The 11,386-nt window shown below is 44.5% G+C and overlaps 1 protein-coding gene across 1 annotated transcript; it reads left to right on the forward strand.

The window, feature by feature from the left end:
• The first annotated feature begins 1,470 nt into the window (after nucleotides 1-1,470).
• Nucleotides 1,471-10,770, forward strand: LOC146436915 (acyl-CoA (8-3)-desaturase-like). The gene is made up of 12 exons (XM_085063299.1): nucleotides 1,471-1,740; nucleotides 3,227-3,337; nucleotides 4,147-4,344; nucleotides 4,717-4,818; nucleotides 4,962-5,090; nucleotides 6,144-6,204; nucleotides 6,866-6,942; nucleotides 7,229-7,326; nucleotides 7,952-8,048; nucleotides 8,322-8,401; nucleotides 9,100-9,225; nucleotides 9,486-10,770. Exons 1-12 carry the CDS (start codon nucleotides 1,471-1,473, stop codon nucleotides 9,535-9,537), a joined length of 1,401 nt encoding a protein of 466 aa, XP_084919425.1. The 3' UTR covers nucleotides 9,538-10,770.
• Nucleotides 10,771-11,386: the final 616 nt, after the last annotated feature.

Below are 11,386 nucleotides of genomic sequence, written 5' to 3' on the forward strand. Positions count from 1 at the left end.
TGCTGCACTCCTGAAGGTGTGTGCTGGAGATGGCTTATCTCAAATGTTATAAAAATACACTCTAAAAAGGACCAAACATGAGCCTAAAGGGATGGCAAAGCCCAGGACTTAGGAGGAAAATGTTACTACTGTGACAGGGGAGAAGCAAAGAAACAGATTGATGATAATGATTAAACTTCTTTTTAAGGCACCTTTTTTGCACTGGCTGTCTCTGGGAGCTGGGCTGAGAAATCAACTTTAGGATTTTCACACCTTCCTATAAAGGAGAAGAGCCAGAAATATTGTGTAAACAACTTAATTGAGATAACTAGATGTGATTTCTCCTGGTTATTTTGCATCAGCATTCCTTTTGGAAGTCTAGACTGCAGAATGATTATCAAATGAGAGCTTTACCAGCACAAGCAGACTCAAGAGCAAATAAGCACTGAGAAAAAAAAAAAAGGCAAGTAGATGCTTGAAATATGTGATAAATGTAAATAAATTAATTCCAATTAATTAATCATCAGAAGACAGTAACTCAGATAAATTAACTCACGTACTTCGAAAAATCTGTTCTAATTGTAGGCTCCTCCATCTGTGTTGATGATGATGATGTGGGTTTTAACAGGTGGTTTTCTATGGAATAAAGGAATCATTCAGTCAATCAGTTTTAAATTTTCATAATTGGGACCGCTTCGACAAGAGAAAATCATGAGGATGCTGTGACTGTTTAGAGGGAAAGGAAAAGGGGCACCAAGTGTTGTTTTGCAATTCATACTCATTTCCCAGCGTCCCCAAGTCTAATTAATCATTTGACAAACGTGAAGGGGGCAGTGGGAGGGGAAGAAAGAGCAGTTTCACAACCTGCCATCAGAACCTGATACAACATTCCATGTGTGCCATCCCAGGTTTATCCCAGGTAGCAGGAGCATCCAGGGCAGAGCTTCGAGGATTTTTCCTTCCAAAGGTTCTGTGGGAGCTCCTTGCTCGTTGTGAGTGCTGGAGAACTGGACATAGAGAAATATGGGGTTTCATCAGGTGCTAAATATAATACTGAGTTTTCAGGAGATTGGTGTTGGTTTTGTTGTTGGGTTTTTTTTTTTAGCAGGGCATAAGAATGTTCTTAATCCACATTTCATCCCAGAGGTTGGTGGACTGTAACTTCAAAAGCTACGCTGCAGAGTCGTGCTATTTTCTTCTGGTTAATCAGAGGTGTATTTTAAGTGAAGTTTTCCCTCTCTGAGCCCATCCTGTGAACCGAACGAACTTGCTGAGAGTCCCCTAAGCGGCCAGGTGCCCTCCATCTGCATATCCTTCGGGGTCGCAGAACCGCGGCAGGAAAGGAGCAGTTTTGGGGGTGCAAACCCAACCCCGAGGAGCTGGAGCGGGTAGAGGAGGCGGGGACCGGGAGCGGGGCGGGTCCGTCCCTTAAATGCCGCGGCGGAGCGGGATGCGGGGCTGGAGCAGCCAGGGAGGAGGGCAGCAGGCAGGATGGCACCGCCGGGGGGTGGCGGGGAGGCGCGGGATGGGGACAGCGATGGGGACAGGGACGGGGACAGGGACGGGGACAGGGACCGGGCCCCCGCGGCGGGGATGCGGCGCTTCACCTGGGAGGAGATCGGGCAGCGCAACGGGAGGGGGCCGGCGGCGCAGGAGCGCTGGCTGGTGATCCACAGGAAGGTGTACGACATCAGCCACTTCTGCCGGAGACACCCGGGAGGGGCTCGGCTCCTCGTCAGCCACGCCGGGCAGGACGCCACGGTGAGCCGGGCGGGGATGCGGGACAGGGATGCAGGACCGGGATGCGGGACCGGGATGTGGGACAGGGTTGTGGGACCGGGATACGCCAGAGCAGGGAACCCGGGAACGGTCGTGCGGAGAGGGCTTGGGAGCGACCTCAGTGGGGCTGGGGGTATGAGACAGAGTCGGGAGAGCGAAGTGTCGCTGCTCTGAGAGAGCCTCCCCAGCCCCGTGCCATGGGAAAGGGCAAATGAGGAGATGCAGCCTACGGGAATGGGAACGGGATGGGAGCTGCTGCTCCAGCTGAAGCAGAGCAGCAGCTGGAGCAAATCCAGAGGAGCACATGGAGATGCTCAGAGGGCTGGAGCACCTCTGCTAGCTGGGAGTGCTCAGCCTGGAGAAGGGTCCAGGAAGAGCTTAGAGCCCCTTCCATTCCCTAAAGGGCTCCAGAAAAGCTGGATAGGGATTTGGACAAGGGCCTGAAGGGGTAGGCTAAAGGAGAATAGCTCTAAACTAAAGAACGGTCGATTTAGATTGGATATAAGAAAGAATTTGGTTTTGATGATGAGGGTGGTGAAACACTGGCACAGGTCACCCAGAGATGCCCAGAGATGGAAACACACAAGGCCAGGTTGGATGGAGCAACTTGATGCAGTTGAAGATGCCCCTGCTCATTGCAGGAAGGTTGGACTAGATGAGCTTTAAAGGTCCTTTCCCACCCAAACCATTCTGTGATTCTTAAGTCTTCAGGATTCATCTTATCTCCTGATCTCGTTTGTCCAGTTGCTGTGAGCTGCAGCAATTTCTTCCATATCTAAGGGAGATTTGAGGCTCATGGAAATAAAAATAATTTTCAGTCCATCAGGTTTACATTTCAAATTGTGTATTAGTTGAACTTTGTATTCTGTCATTACCATCACTCATTTCTCAAGTCAGCACTGCCAGATTTCTTTCATTTTAGCATGCTGGAGAATCCCAGACAATGGATGAACCAGATTATTTTGTTTCTGGGATCTGAGCCAGTCCTTGTATGTTGGTTCCATGTTCAAATCATTAAATCCTGCAGGACTTTTGTGTCTGTCCATCTTGCATTAGATCCACTGCTTAATCTTTTGGATGTTCATTATGAAAAATGAAGAAATTATCTTAGTTTGACTGGAAGCTTTTAACTGAGAGCAGAGAGCCATAAAATGTGGCAACTCAGGAATGCTCTCAGTGAGCAAAGGAACCTGAGGAATGAAAAAAATTAGCATAATAATGCCACCATTATAGTAAGGGTGACACTGCATGAAATAGCGAATTCCTTTTGGGGTTGTTTTTTGTTGTGGTGTTTTCTTACAAAGGATAAAAAAGCTGGGACACCTTCCAGGCTGCTCCAAGCCCCATCCAACCTGGCCCTGGACACCTCCTGGGATGGAGTGATTTAAAGGGCAAGTTTACATATAAAATTTGTCAAACGAAATTTGGATTTCTTTTCCTTTACTCTTTTACTCTCATGCATTTGCAGGATGCCTTTGTGGCATTCCATAATGACAAGGTGCTGGTGAGCAAGTACTTGAAGCCACTGGAGATTGGGGAGCTGGCACCAGACCAGCCCAGCATTGAGCCCACAAAAAATGTAAGTCTGTCTTCATAAATCAGATAAAAGGAGATTAGAGGGAAATATTCTGAGATTTCACCTTGTTCTTCTGTATCAGCACAGCTCCTGGAGCAATAGGATGCAGGTTCCTCATTGTTGGGGGGCAATTACTTAGAAACACTGTGTGAATATTAATCTAAATCCACATTATGTGGCTGAGAATGGGATTCCTGAAGATGATTTTTTTCTTATCACAGCAATGCTACCTAAATAGCAGAGCCTTGTTTAGCTCTCACAAATACCACAATTGTAACTTTCTCTTTCACTTGCTTTGAAAAACCAAAAGGAGCAGGAATAGCCTTGGAGAACAAAGACTTCTTCCTCAGTGCCCCCCAGCTTGGGGCCAGCTGGGCTGTAGGTGCCCATTTTTAATAGAGGCATTTAACCCTCCCTGTAATCCTGGGGAGGGAAAAGTGAAGGTAAATGTTAGGAATAATGTCATCCAAAGACCTACCACAAGGTGGCACGGCAAGTTCATGCACTCAGAGTACAACTTCCACCAGACACACTTTCCAGCTGAGCCCTCTGCTGCCTGCCAAGGCTTTGATGGGAGAAGCACCAAGGATTTGTTTTAGGGATTGGGATGCACACATTGTGATGGCTGCTCCTGGTTCCTCAAAAAAAAAAGCTGCAGAGCAACGATCAAGTTTATTCATGTGCAAATCCATCTCTTGCTCTCTTAGCCAGATCCTTTGCTCTTTCTCCCCTCTATTAAAGTGGTTTTGGGTTATGAGGCTGCAGTGGTGCCCTGTAAAACCAGAGAATTGTAACCATGCTGCTTCCCCCAGGAAATGCTGGTGAAAGACTTCAGGGAATTGCGCGCTACCGTGGAGAGAATGGGACTGCTGGAGCCAAACCAACTCTTCTTCTTCCTGCTCCTGGCTCACATCCTGCTCTTGGATACTGCTGCCTGGCTCATCCTCTTCTACTTTGGGACATCCTTAGTGCCTTTCACTTTCTCCCTGCTGGTGCTGACCATTTCCCAGGTGAGCAAGGAACTCCCCAGCCTGGACTTGCATCAACCTACACACACACACAGAGACAACAGTTTCTTGTCCTTTGTTTCCTCACTTGGCACAGCTTCACTTTGCCACGAGAAGACAGCCACTATCTGGATGTAAAAAAGAAATTCTGCATGTGGGGAGTTCCCAGTAAACTTAGTTCAGGGATCCTTCCAGCATGACATATTCTGGGGGAAGCCTTCAGAGTATCGGTGTTTCATAGTCCCTTTCTGATGGTGACTTGGAGCAGTGTCTGAGAAATAAATCTTTGCATTTCAAAGCAAAGGGTGAATGTGGCACCATCCTGGTCTCAATTCCTGTTTTTCTCTCCTTCAAAGTTTTCTTTTCCTCCTCCAGGTCCAGGCTTCCTGGCTGCAACATGATTTAGGACATCTTTCAGTATTCAGGAAGACCAAGTGGAACCATTTGCTACACAAGTTTGTGATGTGCCATTTGATTGTGAGTCCCTGGAAAATTTCTGAGGGTTTTCCTGTAAAAACATGTGTGGAGCACGTGCAGCATTGGGGGAATGATTAGGGTTAGGAACTGAAGGAATTCTGGCTCTGAAAGTGCTTTTCATGCTTTGCTCTTCCCTCAAACAGGGGGCCTCAGCCAAGTGGTGGACTCTCCTGCACTCCCAGCACCACGCCAAACCCAACTGCTTCCACAAGGACCCTGACATTGATATGCACCCTTTCCTCTTCACTTTGGGGAAGAAATTCTCCGTGGAGGTCAGTGTGTGGGTGGGGAAGCCCAAAACAGAGGTGTGACAGCAGTTTCTGTAAAGAGATTTATTCTCTCTCCATGGTTCACATTAAGTCCCTTGAAGAATGTCTCGAACAGCTGACACGTTGATGTAAATAAATTAGGCACGATGTAAGGGTGTGGTATATAGGGTGGAAAATCCACCATTTCCATGCTTGGAGAAACCTAATGACCTAGAACAAGAAGTCATTAATTAATGACCATTAGATAAATTGTGAACATCAATGTAAGGCATGGCTGCAGTTGGCCTGGGATCATTATTTTAACATGAATGTCTGAGGCTCAGTGAGAGGGGTGGCTTTGGTGTCTCCATGTCTTCTAGGACAAGACAGAACATTTGTTGTGACAGGAACAGTGAGACTGAATAACCCAGGGCTGTTGCTGGAGCTCCAGTTGGGCAGAAGTCATTTGACCATGTAGTATATTCCCAGTTTGTCCAAGTGCTTGGACACTTCCAGGAGTGACAATCTAAGAGTGCTGAACCCTTTTGCTGTAGATCTCATCACTTCTTCTCATCACAAAAAAGTGAAATATTTTTTTCCATGCCATCATGGAACTGCCATTTAAGTATACAGAATCAGAGAATAAAATGGGCGGGGGGGGAATAGGAGAAAATCCTGTTTTTGACCACCTCAAAATGCCTAACTCTTCACAAAATTAATCATGAATGTAGTAGAGAACATAAAACCAAAGAAATTCACCACTTAAAATTCACCTCTATCCATCCTCAGAGTTATTTTTATCCTAACTTAAAGGTCACACCATCTTTTAATTGATGAAAGGCATCAAATCCCTGCATTATGGAATGAGAGTATATAGCAAAGGAGTATTATTTACCTAAGCTAATAGGACAGGTACACAAGAGGAAGAGAGAAGGAATGAGGTCTGTGGGAAGTGTGCAAGGAGAGTCCCTCTGGAAAATAAATGGAAAACAGCAAGTTACCTGTGCAAATTGCTTAGTCTCCATTATTTATTTTTTTTAATTATTTTTTTATTCTTTCCTGCTTTTTTTTCCACAGCTTGGGATCAAAAAGACAAAATACATGCCCTACAACCACCAACACAAATACTTCTTCATCAGTGAGTATCTCCACTCTCCTGCAATTCCCTGAGAGGTACTAAAGGGGTTTAGACATTCTACTTTTGACCCAGAAAACTTGAGCAGAACAAAGGTGCCTGAGTCAAAGAACACAATGAAAAGCCATAATAATAACAACAGGATTTTTGAAGAGTTGAAGACCTGACCCATCTCATTCCAGATCTTCCACATCCTCCACAGACTCTCTGGGTTATGATGTCACACCACATCTTTCAGGAGTATCAGAGCCTGTGGGTTTGGGGGTTTTGTGGTTTGGTTTGGTTTCTTGGAGTTTTTTTAAGTGCCAGTGAGATGTTCTTTTGGAACGTTGAGTTTGAGTTTTTCAGCCCAAAATCCCTGGTAGGCAAGGGGTTTCATGTGCAAGCCTGTTATCCCCCTGCTTTGAACAAAGGAATGGGGAGCCAGATAAGCTTTGGGTTGTGGAAATTGCCTCTCAAAATATTCATTTGTGGCTGTTCCTCAATTAAGAGCCTAAAATGAAATCTGAGGTTTGTAAGAACTCTCAGATTAATGGACAGACCTAGAAATGTTTCAAGGCACTAACAGAACATCCTAACCTGGAATGCTGTCCACATTGATCAGCAGGTTGATGCTGTCACTCAGTCCATGACAGCACCAGTGACAATGAATTTTTCTTTGCAGCTCTTCCTCCACTCCTGTTTCCCACCTACTTCCACTACCACACATTCTACATTGCCTACACGAAGAAGTACTGGATGGTAAGTGCTGCTGTTTGTGTGACCAGAAGAGGTCAGATGGGGACCTTCAAACTTCCTTCTGAGCACGGAGCCAGCTCCTTCCTAGGCAAGGATGCTCAGATTCACCTCTTACATCAAGCTCTGAAAAGATATCATTAGCTTGTGTTGGATTGCTCTAGATTATTCCATTCAGAAAAAAAAACCTGTCAGAGGTGAATGTAAATTTTTCTCATGAAGCTTAGAAAAAGGACTTAAGCAAATGTGATTTGTAATGATTTGCTTGTCTTGTTGTCTCTGGTTTTGGTAGGACTTGGCCTGGATGCTGAGCTTCTATATCAGATTCTTCTATACTTATGGATCATTATTAGAAATAAAGAGTCTCCTGGCATATTATTTTATATTCAGGTAATGTCTCTTCAGAAGGTTCTTCAGCCTTTCCTCTAGGTATTTTTCCATCTGTACCTGCCTGCCTTTATATTTCCACATTCTCCTTTACCATCTCATTTTTTCCTACATTTTAATTCATAAATTCTTTTATTCAATTGCCAGTACAAGTTTCATGTTGCCTCATTAGCTGTGGCAGCAAAGAAATTCCACTGAGTGGTAATCAAATTGAGAAATATTTACCTTATATAACATTCAGGGCTTTGGGTGCTGGGTCTGCTGCTACTTAAATGGAATATTTAACCAAAACACCTTAGCCTGGGCTTGCAAATGCCCAGGCATTATCCAGCAGCACTGAACTGAATGGCCAACACCCTCTCCACTTGGATAATTTCACTGATTCTTATCAGATTGGTCCTTGGCTACAGATAAAACAAGCTGAATACCAGTCAGTGTTAAAAAACACATGAAATAATCATGAGTTTCATAAGGAAATACGGGTCTTCCAGGATTTGGAAGTTCTTCCAGGTGCTGGATTAGCAAGGCTGGTATTCAGCCATGTCTTTAAGTCTGGCTGTGCTGTCATTTCAATGGCTCCTCATTGACCTGCTCACCCCATCCTGAATTCTCTCATCTGGCTGCACAGGATGCTGGAGAGCAGCTGGTTTGTCTGGGTCTCACAGATGAGCCATATCCCTATGGATATCGACTATGACAAGAATTTGGACTGGATGTCTACTCAGGTAAAATGTTTTTCTAATGTTTTTCTTAATTTCCTAAGAATTGTGGCCATACAGGTACAAATTTTTACCATAAGCAATCCTGCGACTGCATTAAGGGTGAAATCTGTTGGTGGCTGGGAAGTGAAGGTTAGTAGGGTGATGGATTCAGTTATGGAGAAGGTAAAGAAGGACAGTAATAACACTCTGATGGGCAACCTAAAATCAAATCCAGGTCCAGCTCTGGTTCCTAAACATACCCTGACCTGTCTCTGACTTTGCCTTCCCCTCCTCTAGCTCCAGGCAACCTGCAATGTGAAGCAGTCGCTGTTCAATGACTGGTTCACTGGGCACCTCAACTTCCAGATTGAGCATCAGTGAGTACTCACCCCACCACAGAATTTTCTTCCCCTTCTCCTTTTTCTGAATATTTTTCCTTCTTTCTTTTTTTTTTTTCCTTCCCTATTCTGTTTTGCTCTGAATTCTAGAAACAGTCATGGGGCACCAATGAGTTCGTCTTTAAAAAGACTGAAAGCCCTAAAGAGAATCATGATGTAGCTCAAAACTTTCACTGGATCCACAGACTGACAAGAGAAAATTGAATCAGGAACTATGCAAAGGCAGCAACAGGGTCTATGCCAAGTAACTTGAAAGAACTAGTGGAAATGTCCATGTTCAGGCACCTCTTTTTATTCTGCCACAATAGTTTAGAGCCACCTCTGCTGATAAAGAGTGAGATATGCAAGGATGAAGGATGGGCTCGTCTTCTTCCCTCTGCTATGCAGACGGCTTCTTCTGGAAAAAGGGATAAAGAGGAAAGTAGTTTCTTCCATAAGCATCATTTATTTTGGAGACAAACTCTGGAAAAGAACAGAGGGGGAAAGCAGGGAATTCCTACGAGTTCCTTGTGCTAAAAGCACAGCAAGGGGAAGGAAGAGCTGGGAAGAGTTACAGACCCTGCTCATTGTAAGCTGGGTGATTCCTGGGGAGTACTAGGAATGACTTAATATTTCCTTTGAAATGGACTGGCAATGACTAGGATTTCCTTTGAAGCTTGCCTGTCTCATGTTCACAGCCTGTTCCCCTCCATGCCAAGGCACAACTACTGGAAGGTGGCCCCTCTGGTGAAGTCCCTGTGTGCCAAGCATGGCCTTGAGTACAAGTGCAAGCCTCTGCTCACAGCCTTCGCTGACATCGTGCAGTAAGTAAAAATTAACCCCCCAAAATTGCAGAAGGCAGGAAACGCTGGAATGCTACGAGAAAGAGTTGTCTTGCTGTTTTTTTACACTCTTGGGCACATGATGTGACTCTTGGGGGTGGTGCTGTGCAGGGCCAGGAGTTGGATTGATCCTTGTGGGCTTTGGGATTCTGGGAAATGAGCCCAGAGAAAGCCTCACTCCCTTGTCCCCACAACACTCCCCTGAGCAGCTCTGCAATGTGTCCTCTCTTCCTTTCTCCCAGCTCCCTGAAGGACTCGGGAGAGCTCTGGCTGGATGCCTACCTGCACAAGTAAAGGACAGGGCTTGGTGCTCCCATCCACAGCCTGCCACGACTGCATTCCCAGCAAGCTGAGAGGCAGGGACCACAAGGGACTCTCTGGCAGAAGAAAATGAGTAAGAACTGAGGGATGCTATTGCAATAGAGATGAAGCTGCCTGAATTTTTCTTCTGGGTTTTCCTGGGGTTTTGGTTCAGATATGCTAAGAGTGGGCAGGGCAAGCAGAAGGTGAATTGTTAGAAGAGGGAGGAGCTCTTTGCTGACTGAGTCTGAGCATTTCTGAGTCTGGGCATGGGCTCAAGTCAGATCATGGACTGGTGCAGCTGCACACACTTAACTTCATGTCAGAGCCCTCTGACCATGGGATTTTTTGGTTCTCCTCATGTGGAGGGTTTAATGCTTGATACAGCATTTGCTTACTTGAATTTGAAACCTCAAAGGACGTGCTTTGAACGTGCTTAAATCACAATAAATTAGGATGAACTCCAAACAGTACTCTTAGACTGTATCAAGTGCAACATGCAGTGAATAAAAACATAATTGTGTTTTCATTACTGTTCTCTAGAGCATCCTCATTGTCACAAGGCCAAGAAATACACAGGTCAAAACCAGCTCAAGCCTGCTGCTCTCTTCTATATTTATTTGGTTTGGGGTTTTTTTTGGTACTTTGTGTTGGGCTGAGACATGTGAACACTCTATGTGCACTCCCCACCTACACAGGACTAAGATTATATTACAGAAAGATAAACCAAGAGTAAAATAAATACAGACATTTGGTCAAATCAAAAAGTTGCTGTTGCAGCTAAACCAATATTAGTTCAGATTTTGGCTGTGCCAGGCAGAAGGTGAGTCAGAGAAAGAGGCAGGTCCAGGTACTTTGAATCACCCTTAAGAGGAGACAATATCTTTCCATTAGTAAGAAAAGCTGTCCTTTGTCTCAAGTGAGCACCACAGTGAGTTCTTACTCAGACCCTGAAATAAAAGATCAGCTTTTGGATACAGAATTGGAGGAGCAACAATATTCATTTGAGTAGCAGCAGTTACCACCAGTTTTTGCAATAATTCAAGCTTAATAAATAGAAATCTCAGAAGGTAAAAAGACAGAAAATATCCTCTGATGCTATAACAAATGGACTTTGTATTATTTGTGCAACAATTGGTTGAATTACTTAAAAACCTTTAACCCTGCAGATTCAGCCAGAACATGGAAAAGATTTGCTATCAAATGATTTTTCCTGCCTTGGAAAAAGTGCAATTATGTTTAGAGGTTAACAGCACAAAGTACAATTCCTGACCCATGGGAGTGAAAGGAGCAATTCCCAAAAATTCTGTGGGAGAATTAGGAAATAAAGCAGGAGTCGCAACCATATCAGTTACTCACAAAGCCATTTCCACTACTTTTAAAAGCCTTTTAAAATTACCTTAAGCAGTCTTTGAAAATGATTTATTGGGTAGATGAAAGGCCTGATTTTGCAGATCATAATTTGATTTTTGGACCTTTGACATCCTGGTTCAGGACCCTTGCAAGTCAAAACACAATTAAAAAAGAGAGCTGTGAATGTTTCCATTGTTTGAGGACCCAGCAGTGCTGAAATGAGGAAAGGTGTGCAAGCAGGTTGAGCAACATGGAGACTGTGGGTGAAAAGTAAATAAAGCCTAAGCAATATATGGACCAATGCCAGAGCAATCAGGAGGAATTGCCAAGTTTTCCCTGGCTATCTCTGACCAATCTTATCAGTATCAGCCTCAGATGAAAGGCTGCCTGCTTTCCCTCAGGAAAATATTGAATAGCTGGGTGAGATTTTACAAGGAAGATATCACTGAGAGGGCCAAAGAAAGAAAGACATACAAATTAGTTATACAAC

Source organism: Lichenostomus cassidix, chromosome 5, assembly GCF_008360975.1.
Source record: "Lichenostomus cassidix isolate B80296 chromosome 5, HeHo_3.0, whole genome shotgun sequence".
Lineage (NCBI taxonomy): Eukaryota > Metazoa > Chordata > Aves > Passeriformes > Meliphagidae > Lichenostomus > Lichenostomus cassidix.